The 21,014-nt window shown below is 38.6% G+C and overlaps 1 protein-coding gene across 1 annotated transcript in view; it reads right to left on the reverse strand.

The window, feature by feature from the left end:
• LOC106170509 (allene oxide synthase-lipoxygenase protein) overlaps window positions 1–20,430 on the reverse strand; it is a 35,968-nt gene extending 15,538 nt beyond the window's left edge. Inside the window, exons 1-6 of the mRNA XM_087008055.1 lie at window positions 19,820–20,430; window positions 19,081–19,125; window positions 18,178–18,309; window positions 17,493–17,593; window positions 16,788–16,920; window positions 10,564–10,659 (exon numbers count right to left, since the gene is read on the reverse strand). Of these exons, the coding sequence (XP_086864181.1) occupies window positions 10,564–10,659; window positions 16,788–16,920; window positions 17,493–17,593; window positions 18,178–18,309; window positions 19,081–19,125; window positions 19,820–20,305 (993 nt within the window). The 5' untranslated portion in view covers window positions 20,306–20,430. The remainder of the gene's footprint in view (window positions 1–10,563; window positions 10,660–16,787; window positions 16,921–17,492; window positions 17,594–18,177; window positions 18,310–19,080; window positions 19,126–19,819) is intronic.
• Between the last annotated feature and the right edge of the window lie 584 nt (window positions 20,431–21,014).

Genomic DNA, 21,014 nt, shown 5'->3' on the forward strand with positions numbered 1-21,014 from the left:
CGCCAGGCAGCCGAGAACGACGATAACAACGTGGAACAAGAAGAGCCCTCCACGCGGCCGCCACCAAAAGATAGAGTTGACATGGACGCTGGTCACCGAGAGTCCCCGCTGGCTATAATCAACCAAGGGGACCCTACAGGAGTGCCGATAATGGGGGATGAGGGCCAGCAACAGTCAGAGGGCCAGTTTAACCCGGTCCGCCAGCCTCTCCAGCCCGAACTTCGAGTTCCGCCAATGGATCGTGCGAATCCTGATCGACAACAACACCAACATCTTGTGCAACAACAGCGGCAGCCGATGCTACAGCAGGTTCCACAACACGTTTATCAGCAACTGCAACTGCAGCAACAGCAGCAGCCAGTGTATCAGCAACAGCAAGAACCCGCCCCAGTTCAAACCTCCGCAACGTCACAAATTACCGCCAAGCAGGCAGAGTTCAGCAACAGAGAATATGCACGCTTTATGGAGATGTTGGAAGAATGGCCGAGCGACAAACCCAAGGCAACGTCTATTATCTTCTGAACACACAACGTATACATAGATTCCGTGGTGCAATACAGAGCGTCGATAAATTTTTCAATAATCGCTTCCAGTATCCCATTGTGTTGTTTCATGAGCCCGATCTGTTAGAAAGTCATAAGCAAGACATTAAATCATGGACGACGTCGAATGTATTTTTCCAAATTGTGGAATTTATCATACCGGAGTGGATCAGAATGCCAGCAGAGGACTGGTTGCACACGTGTGTTTTTGCCAGAATGGGGTACCGCCACATGTGTAGATTTCAAAGCGTTCTCGTCTCCCAGCAACCAATTTTACAACCAATAGAATGGTATTGGCGCCTTGATGATGACTCGAAACTCCTAAATGACGTCACGTATGACGTATTTCAGTTTATGCGGGATCGTGATCTGACTTATGCATACATCAGGCTCGTATATGAGTCCGAACCGGACTGTATAGCTGGCCTGAGAGGAAATGCCACAAAGTATGTTCACCAACATCAACTAACACCAACATTCCTTGAGCGCTTGCCAGAAAAGTTGAGTCTGTTTAACAACTTTGAAATATCACGGTTCAGTTTCTGGCGTCGCCAGGATGTGAAGGCGTACCTAAATTATATCGATCACGCTGGCGGCATCTTTTACAACCGCTGGGGAGACGCTCCTATCAAAACTATCGCTCTTGCTATATTTGAAAACCTTGACAAGATTTTCCAGCTCACCAATGTGCTGTATCAACATGATAAGTTCAGAATGAAGGAGAACAAAAGGCGCCTGAAGCCGATTGAATCTTACTTGAAACCGAAAGTTTAGTGAAATGCTTGCCGTGTTTTTTTACACTGAAGATGGGTTTTCACATTGAACTTGAATACAAATACAAACCTTACTGGTAATAAGGTTGGCGGGAATGTGAGCTCTCACATCTTTTGGCCTTTGTTTTCATTTGAGCCAATTTTTTGTTCCAATAGCTGTTGTGGTTTCTCATATTTTTCTTAAATAATCTTGTTTGCACTTATTAACCTAATTTATTAATTTTATGTTGTGGCAGTTATATAGTTTGGGGGATGTTATATTATCCCCCCAGTTTTGTAACTTTGTATCTTATTTTCGTCATTAATAAATGAAAATTTTCAGTCCTATATGGACTTATCTTATTTACTTTTGAGCAAAAACAGAGCTTCGTTGTGCTTGTGAATATTGGGTATATAAATACAAATACATGATATATAATGGACATATACATACAAATAAGACTTGAATATAGTTGGTTTTTTCAATCGAAAGTCCGAATAAAAGGATAAAAACAATACAAACAGTAACAATACAATTGGAATTTAACTTTGAGAATCTACCAGCATTCAAGGTGTTGGAAATTAAGAGATACTTTCCCCTTTTTTAAACTTAAGATTAACAAATGAATTATATCATGTTTTACTTCAAATACCTCCACCCAGATAATTCTTAAATCCAACAGTTTTTAAAAATTGCAAAAGCGAAATAAGAATATGAAAACGGTAGGCGTTGATTAGTCAGAAATTAAGAAAATGTAAGCATACGTACAACTGAATCACCAAAGAAAATCTATATCCATTGGAGCAGAACACCTTTGTTCAAAAATTTGATAGATCCAGATACTAACCAGGAAAATGCACGAAAATGCAGTAGTATCGAAGTAGCAAAAAAGCATTAACGCAGTAGTGGTGTGGAGCATATCTGCAGTAGAAATGCAGCATAGCCTACTGCAATTCTACTCCAAAAAGTACATAGGTTTGTACAGAGAGGAGCATTAATGCAGTAGATTAGCAGCATGATAGAAGCATGTTTCAAATATGCTAATTAGCTCCCAAATCGAAGCAGATTTGAAGCATGTTTGCAGTATGATTGCAGTAGTCTGCTGCGGTTTGCAGTATGATTGCAGTAGTCTACTGCGCTGGAGTATCTACTGCGTTTTCTTGCGGGATAGATCCAGATATTTACCAGGAAATTACCTGTTCACCTTTACCTGAACAGGTAATTCAGTTGTGACCAAGTCTGCCAGAGGGAACAGACGAACCAGTCAACAGGTGAATCAGATATCTGGATCTATCATAAATGAAAACATTCTGACTAATATTACATTTACTTGGCTTGTGCATGGACCAGTCTTCTAACAAGCATTATAAAAACATGTAAGAGACACAAATTAAAATGAATGCACTTAATTTAGTATATAGATTTTGTTATTCTAATTTATTTTGTAATTATATATATATATATATATATATATATATATATATATATATATATATATATATATATATATATATATATATATATATATATATATATTAGAAGCATGTATATCAAGCATGCATGTAAATGAAGTCCGTCAAGTAGAAAAACGTGTGTAAATTATACGAACTTGGAACACGTACATTGTACATGAATATTCTTCATGACGGCTGAGGCTAAACTACAAGCAAAAGGTTTTGTACATGTATTCCGTTCCTGTATATGAGAAATTATTTGGAATATTCATCAGTCATATTGCTGCGTAACCTCTGTCAGGCATGCAAAACCCGTATCAGGTATAACTCAACTACTTCATTCTGGTCCTTGAATGATAGATAACTTTCAAATTGCCACATTACTATATTTGACCTCTTTTATTCGGAGAACCTGTGGTCCAAAATAGAAGCAGCTCATGGAGAAAGTTCATGGAGCCATGTGGACCGCGTTAGAGGTATGTCATAATTGATGTCTTTGTTTATTCAGTTATTTTCTTTGCCTGCATGCAGCCAGATAGATGACTATGGTAGAGGCAGATGGCAGGGTTTGCCTAACAGTTAATTATCTTTGAGACCAGTTAGATATATCATGTTGAGAGAGAGAGAGAGAGAGATAGAGAGAGAGGATGTGCGCGTGCGTGTGAGAGAGTGTGTAAATGTGTGTGCGTGTGTGCATGTGTGTGTGTGTGAGTGTGTGTGTGAGAGAGAAATAGAGGGGAGATGGAGAGTGTGTATGTGTGTGTGTGCGCGTTTGTGAGAGAGTGTGTGTACATATGGTCGCGTGTGTGCATGCGTGTGTGCGTGTGTGTGTGTGTGTCTGTGTGAAAGAGATAGAGAGGGGTGGCGTGCTTGAGTAGTCATGTGTAGTCACTTGATTACACGTATCATCACTATCAACGTCATAAAATTATGACAGGAGTGTCCATTGTGGTAAATCTTGGTGCGGTAACAGAACATGTTAGTAATTTCTTGGTGTTGGTAGATATGAGTCGCCTATTGCCAACCGTTTTAAAATGGGGTAGGTCACACAACTAGAAAAAAACAATTAGCCAACGTAACAAGCCTACGGTGCAAACTAGTTAACAAGGATAAAAGAAGACCAAAATAGTCTTTATGGATTTAAAAAGTACCTAATTATGATAAAAATTAGATAACTAGAGTGACAAGTAATTGTAATGACCTTGGAGCTAATATCACTTGACTGCTAATCAAGTTAATCACTTGGCTAGATTAAAGTGTGCCGCAGCAGAACGCCGCTCTGACTGGTTTGCAAAGATATTGGACGACAACGGTGGTGGCGACAAACTCAGATTGTTTAAATTATTAAAACAAAGCTAAGAAGTTATAAGTTACGTCGAAAAACATCCTTGTCAATTAAACAACAAAAGGCACTTGCTAAAGTAAGGTGTGGGGTACGTGGCCCAACTTCGAATAGAAACCGATCTATACGAAAAATTAGCTATTGTGAAAAAAAACTACCCATTATGTGAATCTGAGTGTATCCACTTCTTACTAAACTGTCCTTTTTTATTGATGAACTTGCTTAACTTTTTGATATTGCGAGACGATTTTTAAAACAATATTTTGATCTTTTAAATGTTCAGAGCAAGTTTTTTATTTTGATTAGTAATGATGACATAATTAATTTACATGTAGTTGCCAAGACTTGCTGCCGATTTTTTAAATAATGCTTTATTTTTAAAATGATATTGATTCTTTCATACATGTAGTACTATATTGAACTGTCATGTTTTACTGCTTCTAATTTCGTATTTCTTAACATATGGGTGAGCCTGAAATAAAATATCTTGAATCTTGAATCTTGGTGAAATGAATGCGTGGAAATGGACGTCAGAAGTTCGAAATGCACTGGGGAGCATAGATTTTGTGGTATCGAGCATTATACACGATGGACATTTACCCCTACCCCCTCCCCAGCCTCTATTAACCCAGGGTCCTTCTCTCTTGTATCGGGGAGTGACCGTAGTGTAACAACCTATTCAGGGGAGTGGACATTCTTAGTTGATTCATGTGGTACTTATTTACGTTCGTCGCCCACGGAGGGTATTGGTAGTTTATGAATAGTCACACCTGTTAACACTGAAGTATCATTTTATATGTCTATCATTTTTTAATGAATAAACGTCTGTACGAACGTTCATAGATGTAATGCGCGGGAGGCTTCATATAATCAGATGGTGATAAATCAATTATCCTGATGCCTTGTAAGATTTCCCGTTTTACATGCAAGTTGTGGTTTACTGCTTCATGTCTTATTCATTAAAGTAAAACGCTGCTTTCGTGTTGTCAAACATCCTTTGCGAAATGATGTTTGGAACGACTGAAACTAAAATGGCTTTATGAGCTTGTTAATATCTTAGTCCAGTGAACCAACAAAATTCTCCCAGTGAGGTTGGAGAAATGTTAACTGAATCCGGTCCAGTTTTGGGCCAATATAACCCAGATAATTTCCCACCGGAATCCACCCATGGCAAAGTACCAAAATGCATGGGAGAGGGTGTTTAAGTGGGCATATCATGAAAACTGGGTAACTTACAAACTTGTGAGAGGTATCATTTATAATGTTCAAAGGCATGGCCATTCATTGTCAAAAATTTTGGAATTCGTCAGAGGTCAAGGTCGTGCCTAAATGTCAAGGTCAATCTCGAGAATGGACCAGAATAGCTTAAAATATAGCATCAACTTTCTTAATTCTTTCAAAAATGAACTTTTTATGATTCCTATCGCTCCTATTGAGAACTGCATACAAGAAACCACCTTTGTGGATGTTGTATTTAACTGACCAAGGGTAAAATAATGTATGTCAAGGCCAAATTTGCAGCCAAACACATACAAAAGTGGCATTTCTAATCCTATAACAGTCGAACTAAATAAATTCACTGATGGTCAAATCTCTCAAAATGTACAAGATTAAAGTCATGAAATAAAAAGGACAGCAATTTGTTGATCATTAGAGGTCAAGGTCATGTTTGTGTGTCAAAGTTAGTCTCGAAACGGGATCAAAATGGTCTAAAATACGTCCAACTATAATTTTCATAGAAAAAATTATTTATTAAGCAATTTGGTCAAAAGGCAATCATTTTACTGTGGGATTCAACTGAACAAAGGTAAAGGAAATAAGTGTTTAAGTCAAATGGGCACAAACGTAATTAAAACAGTTAAATAAAAAATACCTGTATTGTTATTTCTCTCAAATTTTACGCACCCACATTCACGGATGATGAGGCCTCTTAATAATATGTGAGATCAAATTTACGGATTGCATGGCGCAGGATTAGATAATGTCTCAAAGTTAAACTTAAAACAAGGTCAAACCTAAAATGGCATGAAATACACATCACACCATGTTTCTACAAAAATATATACTCTTGATACAATGATGGAATATTTCAACAGAACATTTCATCCGTGGTTTCAATAAGGTCTCAATATGACTTCAATAAGTAAGACAAATACAACATTCAACAAGATCATTAGAATATTTATCATACTTATTGTTATTTCATTTCCATTTTAACTCCTTTTGCTGATCGATTGTTCATTTCACAAATTTCTCAAAAAAAAAAAAAAAAAAAAAAAAAAAAAAAAAAAAAAAAAAAAAAAAAGCAATTGTACAAAATGCCAGTGTCATCCTGTTATTCTCCTCTTATTAGGATGTCGTGAAAGTCCGCGTGTTCTTGAAGTTTGTAGATAAATCTCTGGTTACCATCGACCCGTTCCTAAATAAGAGTCTATTTCAGTTTGTCCAATAGTTTTCTGGACCTCTCTTTTTCATACAGCCCAGTTTAGAGTACCCCAGCATTGCCCTATGGTAAATAAGGCAAGTCACAAATGGGCTGAATCGCCGCCATGAACAATTGTTTTCATCACAGTTTCAAGAAAATGTCGCACAAACATGACTATGAACACGGAGTTAGCCATCAGAACAACAAACTTCAACAAGGAATCTCAGTTTATCAGAAATTCTGACACACGAATGAAGCAATTGCCTGTAAACAAGCTGATGGATCCATTCTTTGTTGTGTCATAAGAGATTTCTGATGTTCTGTGCTTTATCTTAGGTCATCATTGAGGAGACGGCCGTTCACTGATTCTAGGTAAAACCAGGTTTTTGACAGGTTGTTGTCACTTAATAATAAAAGTTGCTGACAATGCACTGTCCTAACTACATATCTGGTAGGGTATACGAACATCTATGGTGCTGTTACTTTAACGGTGCCACCAGTGTAGATGACTGCAGGGTCCCGTATGTTACCTTGTAATTGCCTCTGGAATAACTGACTGACAGCGTGAGCCATTTTCATATGTCCTTCCATTTCTGTCCGTCACGTTGCATCCACAAGCACAATTTCAAATGTGCATTTGAAAGTCCGTGTGCTTGTGTTTCTGCTCATAGGCACATTTTGTATGCCTGACTGTAAACATTGTCTCAAAGCTGCATCAATATACGCGTTTTTCATAATGTTGCCTTGTGTTTGTGACATTTTGTAACTAAAAATGACATTTAAATATGTTTTTAAGTAAACATTTCTACAAAGTTCAGCAAAAATATAGTTACATTTCAAGTCATTGTTGAGTTTGACCTTGACATACGTACATGACCTTGGCCTCTCTTCGCTAACAAAGTATTGTCCTTTTACTTCATAATTTCAACTTTTTAAATATCATTAGGAAATTTGGCCATTTAACGATATATTTGATTAGTTTGGCATGTAATTTGGGGACCATCAAGCTTACTTTTGTATCTTTTAAGATGCAAATTTGACATTGACATACATTATTTTATCCTTAGTCAATTAAATGCAACATTCACAAAGGTGGCGTCATGTGTGCAGTTCTCAATAAGAGGTATAAAAAAACAAGAAAGTTCATTTTTGAAAGAATAAAGAAAGTTGATGTTGTATTTTAAACTATTTTGGTCCTTTTTCGAAATTGGCCTTGACATTTAGGCATGACCTTGACCTCTGATGACGTCCAAACTTTTTTCAAATGAATGGCCATGAACATTAGAAATGATATCTCCCACAAGTTTGTAAGTTACCCAGTTTCCATCATATGCCCACGTAAACACCCTCCTCTATGCATTGGCAGCCATTTAGGATTTTTTGGCATGATTTGATTCCGGTGGGAAATAATCTGGGTTTTATTGGCCCAAAACTGTTGAGAAACCTTTGTTAACATTTTTTTCAAACCTAAGTCGTTTGTTTACTATCTGTACGTATCCCGAGTTTTCCATGCATACATGTACATTGTTTCGTTAACATTTTGTTATTCGATTATTTTTGTCTTAATTTTAAAACAGCCCAAATGTATTAAGAGACAAAACCCTGTTATCAAATTTTCTTTTCACACCCGTTTATTCTAGCGACCTTTAATTTTTCACACAGGCCTTCACTTCTGCCTTTGTTCCTAGTGAAAACAAATATGAAAAAAGATTTTAGTTTGGTAATTATATTGTAACAGTTGAACCCGGAAGTAAAATTATAATTATTTTTTGCTTCAGATACCCCGCATGCGCTGTCTTATGCGGTACAGATGGTTCATCATCGTCTCCATTTTCTTCTTCATAACTGCGCTCGCGTTTGTCATCCACCAAATCAGGATGACGAACCAAATGATGCACAGAATAGAATTTTTAGAGGCTGAAAGAGCAAGCTTCCTGGAGCGCCAGACAGCCGAGAACGACGATTACAACGTGGAACAAGAAGAGCCCCCCACGTGGCCGCCACCAAAAGATGGAGTGGACATGGACACTGGTCACCGAGAATCCCCGCAGGGTGCAGTCAATCAAGACGACCCTGCAGGAGTGCCGGTAATGGGGGATGAGGGCCAGCAACAGTCAGAGGGCCAGGTCAACTCGGTATACCAGCCTCCCCAGACCGAACTTCGAGTCGTGCCAATGGATCGTGCGAATCCTGATCGACAACAACTCCAACAACAGCAACAGCATGTTCCACAACACGTTTATCAGCAACTGCAACCGCAGCAACAGCAGCAGCCAGTGTATCAGCAACAGCAACAACCCGCCCCTGTTCAAACCTCCGCAACGTCACAAATTACCGCCAAGCAGGCAGAGTTCAGCAACGGAGAATATGAACGCTTTATGGAGATGTTGGAAAAATGGCCGAGCGACAAACCCAAGGCGACGATCTATTACCTTCTGAACACACAACGCATAAGTAGATTCCGTGGTGCAATACAGAGCATCGATAAATTTTTCAATAATCGTTTCCAGTATCCCATTGTGATATTTCATGAGCCCGATCTGTTAGAAAATCACAAGCAAGACATAAAATCATGGACGACGTCAAATGTATTTTTCCAAATCGTGGAATTTATCATACCGGAGTGGATCAGAATGCCAGCAGAGGACTGGTTGCACACGTGTGGGTTTGCCAGAATGGGGTACCGCCACATGTGTAGATTTCAAAGCGTTCTCGTCTCCCAGCAACCAATTTTACAACCAATAGAATGGTATTGGCGCCTTGATGATGACTCGAAACTCCTAAATGACGTCACGTATGACGTATTTCAGTTTATGCGGGATCGTGATCTGACTTATGCATATATCAGGCTCATATTTGAGATCAAACCGGACTGTATAGCTGGCTTGAGAGGAAATGCCACAAAGTATGTTCACCAACATCAACTAACACCAACATTCCTTGAGCGCTTGCCAGAAAACTTGAGTCTGTATAACAACTTTGAAATATCACGGTTCAGTTTCTGGCGTCGCCCGGATGTGAGGGCGTACCTAAATTATATCGATCACGCTGGCGGCATCTTTTACAACCGCTGGGGAGACGCTCCTATCAAAACTACGGCGCTTGCTTTATTTGAAAACATTGACAAGATTTTCCAGCTCACCAATGTGCTGTATCTTCATAAGAAGTTCAGTATGGAAGAGAACAAAAGGCGCCTGAAGCCGATTGAATCTTTCTTGAAACCGAAAGTTTAGTGAAATGCTCGCCGTGTTTTTACACTGAAAAATGGTTTTCACATTGAACTTGAATACAAATATAAACCTTACTGGTAATAAGGTTGGCGGGAATGAGATTTTTCATTTGAGCCAACTTTTTGGTCCAATAGCTTTTGTGGTTTCTCATATTTTTCTTACTTAATCTTGATGCACTTAATAACCTACTTTATTAATTTTATGATATTGCAGTTATATAGTTTGGGGGATGTTATATTATCCCCCCAGTTACTTTGTATCTTATTAGTTTTCGTCATTAATAAATAACAATTTTCAGTCATATGGACTTATCTTATTTACTTTTGAGCAAAAACAGAGCTTCGTTTTGCTTGTGAACATTTGACTATATAAATACAAATATAAACCTTACTAGAAATAAGACTTGAATGCAGTTAGTGCTTTCAATTGTAAGTCAGAATAAATGGATTAAAACAATACAAACAGTAACAATACAATTGGAATTTAACTTTGAGATACTACCAACAAGAGAAAAGACCCTTACCAGAAAATCGTATTAGCTCTTCGAGCTTATTTCATTTCATAATTATTGATGAAATGATCAGCGCTCTGTGATGATTTCAGTCCCTGTGAAATTTTCCCCTGAACAAATGCTTGTATCGATTTTATGTACAAGGTAAAACATGTAACGGCGATGCATATGTCTTGAAGATGCGACCTTAAAGTATACATATATACACGAAATGTTTCATTCATGTAATGTACCAAAAAGATGCAGAGAAAGATTGTAAGATTGCAACAAGAAAGGTGAAGTAGAGCTGACAGTTAGAAAACTCACCGGATTATTAGGTCCCTTATCCTGTTGGAGTTGAATGGCAACGGGCACCAAACGCTGATTTCCTTTTTGAAAGAACAGTACCAGAGGTGCACCGATCTAGAAACAAGAAAGTGCTTGCAAAATCAATGGGAGGTCGTTCAAACCGCTAAATGGTCAGAATTTCAATTAATCTTAAAATTAATTTTTCTAAAATTCAAATTACTTACCTCAAATGTTTCGTTTTCTGCGCAGAACATTTCCATCACGGCTTTTCAGGAGATATACTTGCCCCCACCTACGGCCCTAAGGCCTTCCAAGCCAGGATTTTCCCTCCCAAAACTAAATTTTTAACGATTTTGCCCGGGGTAAACGGCATTTTCCCGCCTTTACAACCTTTAATCTTCATTTTATGTAACTCTGTGTAGTAAATGTGCAATAGCTCAGTATTGTGTTAGAGAATATCAGTGTTGTGAGTGTTGAGATCTCGGGAGAATACTGGAGACTTGAAAATAAAGTATGGTGCTGGGAAATCAGACTTGGTGTCTTGTTGGTTTGAATCTAAGAACATCTTAAAGAACACATTGGCGACAAGGAATTATGGAGGAGGAAGAACCCCAAGCAGTAAACTTGACGCATATACCAACTTTTCCACCTTTCATCATCAGACAGGAACCGAACACCGTCTTTAAAAGATGGGGAAAATGGAAGGAAAGATTTGAAAACCTCATGGTTGCATTGAACATCAAAAATTCGCAACAGAAGAGAGCCATGCTTTTACATTTAGCTGGTGAGGAATTTTTAGACATTTTTGAGAATCTGCCAGACAGAGGGGACTGATATGAAGATGCGGTAGCTTCTTTTGGACAGTACGTTTACGTAAGACCTCATCATAATCCTGAGTTTGAAATTTACAAATTTCGAAGCTGTAAGCAAGAACCTAGTGAAACCATTGATTCATACCATATCAAACTAAGACAAATAGGAGCCAACTGTGGATTTGAAAATTTGGACAGAGAGGTTAAGTCACAAATTATACAAGGATGTACATCCCATAAGTTGAGAAGAAAAGCTCTTAGTGACCAGACTCTCACACTGAATAACTTGCTTACACATGCTAGAGCTTTAGAGCTGTCTGAGCAAAGGTCCCATATTATGGAGGGCGATACCAGTCCTACCACAGTCTATGCCGTGAAAAAATCAGCACAAGCCCAAGCACCTAAACCACACAAGCCAAGTCATAACAAGTCCAAAACACAGCCAAAACAGGGTTTCAGTGAGTGTTGGTTCTGCGGTGGAGAGTACCCACACAAAGGAGTTTGTCCTGCCAAGGGTAAAATCTGCAGAAAATGTAACAAGTTGAACCATTTCCAAATCAAATGCAGAAGTAAAGAGAACAAAACAAAACCTGATCATGCTCCTATCAGTACTGTAAATGAAAATAAATGTAGCAAGTATATTATTGCTTTACAGGTTAGCTCACAGTCTATTGACTTTGAGCTAGATACTGGTGCGTCTGTCACGTTGATTGGTCAAGATTTGCATGAATCAAAGTTCAAAGATCACCCTTTACGTCAATCAGATTTGCATCTCACATCTTATTGCGGCAATCCTCTTAATTTATTGGGGGAAATAACAGTCACAGTGAGTTACAATGACCAGTCTGTAGACCTACCATTAGTAGTGGTGGAGGGATCTAAACCTGCATTGTTGGGGCAAAACTGGTTAGAGAAAATAAAGTTAGATTGGTCCAATGTCTTTTCTGTACAGAGTGACCCAAAGTTAAAGTCACTTCTGTCACAATACAAAGATGTATTTGCTCCAAGTCAAGGGTCAATCAAAGGTTTTGAAGCAGATGTTTACATTCCTGAAGGTACAACTCCCATATTCAAGAAAGCTTATAGTGTACCCTACCCTCTGCAAGATAAGGTCAAATCTCAGCTGTTGGAGGCAGTTGAGAAGGGTCATTATACCAAAGTAGAAAGTAGTACATGTAAGTGGGCGAGTCCACAAGTCACTGTTGTAAAACCATCAGGGGATCTGAGGTTATGTGGTGACTATAAGGTCACAGTTAATACAGTACTAGACAAAGACCCATATCCACTCCCAACTATTCAGTCAGTACTAGCCAAACATGCAAAAGGGAAATTCAGATCTAAAATAGATTTGCGCGAAGCATTTTCCCAGTTAAAATTGAGTGAGAAGTCAAAACAATATCTCACGATTAACACTTTGATTGGTTTGTTACGCCCAGAGCGAATGCCGTATGGTATTACGACTGCTCCGCAGCAGTTTCAACGCGTTATGGATCAAGTGTTGGATGGTTTTGAGGAGGCTGCTTGTTCTATTGATGATATACTCATCACTACTGACACAGTAGAAGAACATTACATAGCACTACAACGTGTGCTGCAGAGACTCCGTCAGTACAATATCCGTGCGCGTTTGTCAAAGTGTAGTTTCATTCAGAAACGTATTGATATTCTTGGTCATACACTGGATGAAAGTGGTATACATCCAAGTGCCAAGAACATAGAAAATATCATGAATATGCCCAAGCCTGAAAATGTTTCAGAGCTCAAGTCATTCCTGGGAATGTTAAACTTTTATGGGAAATTCATAAAGAACATGTCTACTCAGGTGTCCACACTAAACAGGCTCTTAAGCAAAAATGTAGAGTGGAACTGGACAAAGGAGTGTGATGCTGCATTTAATGCTGCCAAGTCTGCTATTTCTGCAGAGTCATGTCTCACACCCTATGATCCAAAACGGCCAATCGTATTAGCTTGTGATGCATCATCAGTGGGGATTGGTGCAGTCATAAGTCATATTATGGAAGATGGTTCTGAACGCCCCATTGAAACAGCCTCTCGTACTCTTTCTAAAGCAGAAAAGAATTATGCTCAAATTGAGAAAGAGGCTTTAGCCATCATATTTGGTGTGAAGAAATTCCACATGTATTTATATGGAAGAGAGTTTACTCTTATTACAGACCATCTGCCTCTTGTGAAAATATTCAATTCACATACTGGTATACCGTCATTAGCTGCAGCTAGAATGCAACGCTGGAGTTTGATTCTGTCAGCTTACAATTACAAGATAAAATATAGAAAGTCTGCTGACAATGCAAGTGCAGATTGCTTTTCACGGTTACCAAATAAAAATTCTGAGCCTAGTGAGGATAACGAGTTTGTTGTCCATTGTGTGTCTTTCACAGAAGAATTACCTGTGAAAGCGAGTGATATTAGCAAAGCCACTATGAAGGACCCAGTCTTGTCCAGAGTGTATGATTTCACTCTTAATGGTTGGCCAAGCTATGTCAAAGATGATTCTTTGATGCCTTACTTTAGACGCAGAAATGAACTTACTGTTGACCAAGGTTGCATACTTTGGGGATTACGTGTCATCATACCACCTTGTTATCGTGACCGTTTACTTCGTGAATTACACGAAGAACATCATGGGATTGTTAGAATGAAGTCCTTAGCTAGAGGGTACTTGTGGTGGCCTGGACTAGATTCTGGAATTGAGTCTTTGGTCTCTGGATGTGATGAATGTCAATCAAACAGAGCCTTGCCAGCTGTTGCACCACTGATCCCATGGTCTTTCCCTTCACGTGTGTGGGAGAGGGTCCATGTTGATTTCTTTGAGAAAGACAATCGTTCTTATTTGATACTGATTGATGCATATTCGAAGTGGATAGAAGTAGAAGAAATGCAATCTACTACTGCTTCGAAAACAATTGATGTTTTACGTTCGTGGTTTGCAAGAGCAGTTTTGCCTGAGATTATTGTGTCAGATAATGGACCACAGTTTACCTCAGGGGAGTTTCGTAAATTCTGTGAAATGAATGGAATAAATCACAAACTTATACCTCCGTACCATGCAAGCACGAATGGTGCCGCTGAGCGTTCAGTGCAAGTTATCAAACAAGGGCTAACAAAACATATGTTAGAGAATAGGGAAGGTTCCCGCAGTCCGAGATTATCCCAGTTAATGATGCTGTATAGAATAACTCCGCATTCAACAACTGGTGTCAGTCCATCTGAATTGTTCATGAAGCGTCAGATTAGGTCAAAATTTTCTCTTTTGAAACCCAGCCTTTCTATGTCTGTTGAAACAAAACAGGAAAAGCAATGTCAGTATCATGACAAACGTCCCAAGTCGCGTCACTTTAACCTGTATGATAAGGTCAGAGTTCGCAATTTCAGAGGGGGGCAAGAGAAATGGGTTTCTGGTTGCATTGTGAAAGTTTGTGGACCTCAGACATATGTTGTACAAATTGGCAGATCGAAACGCTTTGTGCATATTGATCATATAATTGGTCCCACTGTTTCAAATGAAATGCCATTTTCTGATGAAGTTAATGTGACACTACCTTCAAGAGAAAATGTTGAATCTGATAATCAAACAAAGACTGAATTTGAGCAACCTGAGCCAAGGTTTTATTCAGAACCTGTTCAAATTGAGCATGAATCAGGTGATACAATGGACAATAGTGATGCAAAATTACCTGACAAATCTGAAGCTAGCAGTACATTTGTATCTGATGATGTTGAGGCTAGTCCTACTGTTGATAAACAACCAGTTCGCAGATATCCTCAAAGGGAGCGCAAAGCACCTGAGAGACTAACTTACACTTGACTGAGAAATATTACTGTCATTAAAATTTTCTAGAGACATATTGTCTTACATGTAAGATGACCAAGGACTGTTAAAGGATTAATGAGAACTGTTGATCTGTTTACACTCTGAAGTGATTATTTAGAGTGCCTCTGAGTATTTGTAACATTTTAGTTTATTTAGTTTTGTCATTATAAAAGTAAAAAGAAAAAAAATTGCACATTTAAAGTCATTGTGGTGCATATCTCAAGAGGGAGAGATGTAGTAAATGTGCAATAGCTCAGTATTGTGTTAGAGAATATCAGTGTTGTGAGTGTTGAGATCGATCTCGGGAGAATACTGGAGACTTGAAAATAAAGTATGGTGCTGGGAAATCAGACTTGGTGTCTTGTTGGTTTGAATCTAAGAACATCTTAAAGAACATCACACTCTGTTACAATTCTGAGTAAATAGCAAAAGATTAGAAGCACATGTTTTCCAGATATGCAATTCATTCCATGATACGACTTTCGAGACTCTCGGGTCGTGACCCGCGTTATTTTCACACTGTATCAAGTTGGCCGACTACCGAGGTTGGACAGGGGGCAGTATTATTTAAGACCGTTTATATTCGTTTTCAAATATTTAATTGTCCTCAGATAAGTTCAACAAGAAACAATTCATGCTTAGATTGCGTTGAAAATCGTGGCTTGGAAGGCTTTAAGAAAGACGGGTGCATGGGCATGGGAGGTCTCGTCATTTCTGTTAATACATATACTTTCTTCTTTTAACGTAACGCAGCTGATGTAACTCTTCTCTGATTACACGATCAAATTCATCGTAAAGTATTGTGGTTAACATGCCAACATCAAGATAAAAATCATCACTGCAGTGAGGTCGTGGCCTTTACTAGGTTAAGGTATTTGAAGCATTGCCACATATCAAGCATGTTGATAACGCAGGGCCTGGTTAGACTGGACTGGTATGTTTCTGGAGGTACTGGGTACAACTTCGAATGGGTTGAACTCCCAAGACGGAAATGCGTTGGAAATATTAATAATTGTGCCATACATTTTGTCCCTTTTGCGCTTAAAATAAGAAGTGCAAGGAGTATAACTACATACAGTGTATCTGGGCTTTCTTTGTCCCAGATATGCCCATAAATTATAGCACTGAACTTACCTGCACTCCAATCTTAGTGTGTATCGTAGGTATGAAAAAGGCAAGATATGTAGTTACTCCGTGCACGTATTATTTCAAGTGTACTGTGTGTAAGAGAAACAAAATGCTGCAATTACCGGTATCAATTCACTCGACGTACATGTACTTCCGTCTTGGTTAAATATGGCCAACTCATTTGTGAAGGTTCTGTTACACCAAATATTCACCTATATTTTTAAAGTTCAATCAGGCCAAACCATTTGTAGAGGTTTAATTGGACCAACCCATTTTTTCATTTAAATAAAACTATTTGTGGAAGTTCAATAAGACCTACCCATTTGTGGAGGGTCAATTTGGACAATCCATTTGAATAGGTTCAATAATGCCAACCCTCTTTGAACTGTGACTATTCCAAAATTGCACCCAATCAGTGACCCACACAAGCCTAATACCATGAAGTACAAGAAATGTGATATCCACTTTACCTCAGTTTCTGGATTGTGACGTATGCCTTCCAGAATCTTAAGATCTATTATGAAAAGCCTTTTGGCATCCAAGGCCTGTTTTAGAGTGAGGCCCTCAAGGAATGGTTCCACCATTTCTGCAGTCACGCCAAACCTTAGGTATTAACGATGAGTAGTTGATTTATTTAAATATTAAAATAGATAAGGATTGAATTGACCAGTAGTGTTTTATTACCTCCGCCAAGAAGGTTATGTTTTCACCCCTGTTTGTTTGTTTGTCTGTCATCAACATAACTCAAAAAGTTATGGACCGATTTTGATGAAATTTTCAGGAACTGTCAGAAGTGGGCCAATAATCAATCAATAATCAAAAATATCGAAAATTTAGGGGTGAAACGGCACTGGATGGAGACTTTGCTGCCTTGGCGGAGGTCTGCGCTCTCTAAGTGCTTTTCTAGTTGATTATGTTATAAATTGATTGGAGTGATAAGTTTCGTACTCAAATACACATACATCATATCAAATTATCTCTCTCTCTCTCTCTCTCTCTCTCTCACCCACCCACCCACACACACACACACACACACACGTTCATGCTCATTAACACAGAGCATATTATGATAGTAAGTTTAATGATAATAATAATAATAATTAAATATTTGATAAAAATGCAAACAGGTTGTTGAAATTAAACAGCTATACACTCTCTCCCTCAGTCATACTTACTTCTCTGGAATGAAGGAGCATAGAGCAATAAGTATTGTGTTAACGCCAGCCAAACGTTGGGCACCGAACCACTCGTCATCTCGCCAGTGCAAAATTTGTTCCTGTAGTAATCAACAGAGACGGAACATAAATCGGCATTCATTTTAATGCTACGATACAGCCAAGTACTTACAATATGTACTGCACTACATGTTACTCGTGTTACTCGTGTGATAATCCACGGTTACATGTATATAGAATGGGGCGTAAATTTTCATAAAGATGAAAGAATAATTTTGCATGACACAGTGTGAACTTTTTGTGATGCCTCATATGGTACAAGTTAAGTCATAATAAAATATCTAATTATAATAGACAAATGTGTTTATGCATGTATATTACTTGATAGTTATCTCCAAAATAAAAAAAAATGGGATACAAAACATAAAATAAGTCCAACTTAAAATGATTTAATTATGGTTAAGATATTAATATGATGAGACGAAAATGGAAGAGTCAAATGCCGTATTGCAGGCAAAAAGATCTTTGTCACTTGAATTATCATTTCTCTCTCTCTCTCTCAAAAAAAAAAAAAATCTTGTGAAATGTCTTTTCCTAGGTATAGTCTAAAACTTTCGCAAATGTAGAACATGTTTTTCTGTCCCGGAGTGTCCGATTTTGTGGCAGTCTGCGGTATGTGACTTACACTCGGTTTTCCAATGGTGTCGGAGTACAAGGCATAGATATCGTCAAAACTGTCCCATTCTCCAGACAGCGTCATCAGACCGGTTAAACCTGCCTGACGACTCAATGTTTTCTTCCGGGATTCTATGTCCCACTGCAATCGAGAAATTATACCATCAAGAGCACACATCCCTTCCATAAATAGATAAACAAGCTAAAAGACAAACAAATGGATTGAAATACAAACAAACAAATATAATATAACATTAACACAAATATAGATTCAACTGAGTACTATAAAAAGCACAATTTTTCCCAATTGGTTTAATCAGTAATTAATCGGACATCAAAATAACATGTTCGTCTCCATCACAATTACATGTACTTTTTGCTCCGTCAACCGTAAGTAACATATAATCAGTCATGTTTGTCTCCTTGTTAAGCCATGTGTATCTCGACCTGGATCTTGTGGTCGTCCGAGGGGTCCTTTTGGACTTCCAGCACTTTCTCAAGCACCGAGTGACCACCAGGCAAAACCGACATGTCCGCCAAACTGCTGGGGAAATAGCTCAACCGCAGCGGATCTTAGGACAAAGTAGACTAAAATTTTGTTTCCAAAATTTAGACCAATTTTTTGGACTAAAGTCCTTTTGTGAAACAGCTCAACCGCAGCAGGTGGATTCTGGTTTTCCCCATGAAGATTTTTCCTTTTTTGCTGGTAAGGGTGGTGTGATACTCACACCACGTGCGTGTTTGAGAGTTAAATTAAATTGTTTATATGCAAATGATAATAACCAAGAAGGTTATAATTCCTTTTTTTTCTATCTGAAATGAAATTGGAGGCACGATCAAAACACGGTTTCTCCTCTTTCTATCTTGACAAAATATATATAAGTTATATATATTTAAGGGGGCACGCACTTGCCTTGTAAGCATCCGACATTGCCTCATCAGCTGGCAACTGGTTCACCTGAACATTGAGAAGTTATTCAAAAGAGTAAATGGAATTATGAAAGAAAGCATAGAAATAAACAATATTAAAACTGATAGTGTATTGGTAGATAATGAAATTATAAAGTAAGACAAAATGTTAAAAAATATCTACAGAGTGAATTCGTTCACCTGCAGTCTGTCAACAGGCAGCTTGCTATGTTACAACTATAAAACTGTGGTGTGCAATGCATAAAAACCATACATGTCATAACATAATTCTAAAGTTTAAATGGAGTTATAAAAAAGTCGTTAAAGTATTTCTATTTCTGTTACTACGGCCATGCCAACGGGGAGCGTATCATTAAACACGTGATAAAATCCGCGTCTCGGATCAACAGAGAAAAATATGTACTGAGATATATAATAAAAAAGGAAGATGATATCATCTAGGTGACGATGCCTTTTATATTTTTCTCAGGAGGCAGGGCTTGTAAACGTTAATGCTCAGTTCAATCGTTACATGAGGCCTGTACACGAATCGTCTGCCCTTAGTATTATGCGACGATTGCCGGTTGCGAATAATAACCGCCAATTAGTGATTTTGATCTCCGAATTAATGACTCTAACCGCGATTTCATGGTATAGTCGCGAACAATATTGGCGTTTATCTATAGATTTCATGCTGTTTACAAAAAGGGTTATTTTCTTCACCACGTCAGTGATGACTTTACCTGTACTGGGAGGCCCGATGCTTTTGGCGCAAATTCATAAAGTTTTCTTCTCTCTTCTAACTCGCTTTTCCTCTGTTCTTTTTGCTCATCGTCTTGCGGCAGCTTGCAATCAAGGTGATCAAACACGTAGTGTCGTTTGGGCCTGATCCAACGGTGTATTGGAAACAAACGGATGGATTTGTCCTGTTGGTGCTCAATGCGAACCGATTCCACAAACCAATTAGGCGCTAAACCAAACGCGTCCATTGTAATTTCCATTTTCCGAATTTTACCAAGGCCGGAGGTATCAGAGACAGGGTGTGCGTCCATCGAACCTCGTTCTAAGCTGTCTCTCAAAGGGCGCTCCAGCTTCATGGGGGCCGATTTCTTCCCTTGATCATCGTGAAGCACTACCAAAACATTGGCGTCGGTTCCAGCGCCCTTTTTGTCGCCGGTTTTAACGTGGAGAATGTGAGTAGGGAGGGACGTGCCATGCTTGTTCCCCATTTTGGAGGTCGTGAAACCCTGGTGCAGCTAGGATTTGAAAACACAACGATATCGTTTCTGGTGGAAAGACCAAAACAATCTGGGCTACCCGTATATGTTAAGTATCACTGACCCGATAACAGGTGGCGACACAAAAGCAGATCCTGGCTGACACGAGTTAAGAAAAGTTATTGCCGTACATCAGCATGACACAAACATTACACTTAATGGTACGTTAAATTTAGGTTTACCACATAAAAAAAGTCTCACACGGAATAAATTGCTTGGTAGGGGTACGTGCTCTACTTATTTGACATGCATAAAAGATCAGTTTTATTACAAAATGGCATTTTCTTCATTAAATGCTAGTCGGAGATATCGGTAATTTGAGAACAATCGCAAGTAAAAAGTTTCTAGGTTTTGCCGTGTGAGACGGTAGACATGGGCGTCTCTGATATTCATGGGAATGGTGGATATTTAAACAGATGGGACAGACAAACACCTGGGACAGATATGTTTATACATATCATGTTTCAGTACAGTCTGAGCAGCAAGAATTGTGACGTTGAGTGGGCATCGCATTCACCAGACTTGACCCCCCCATAATTTTATGTGGGGATATCTCAAAAATAATGTGTACCAGAACAACCCCAAAACAATTGATGAACTGAAGGCAGCAATCACTGCAAAAATCCGAGAAATCCCAAAAGGAGGAATGTGTTCGAGTAAT

Source organism: Lingula anatina, chromosome 3 (assembly GCF_051362555.1).
Source record: "Lingula anatina isolate TDL-2025a chromosome 3, LinAna3.0, whole genome shotgun sequence".
NCBI classification, from domain to species: domain Eukaryota; kingdom Metazoa; phylum Brachiopoda; class Lingulata; order Lingulida; family Lingulidae; genus Lingula; species Lingula anatina.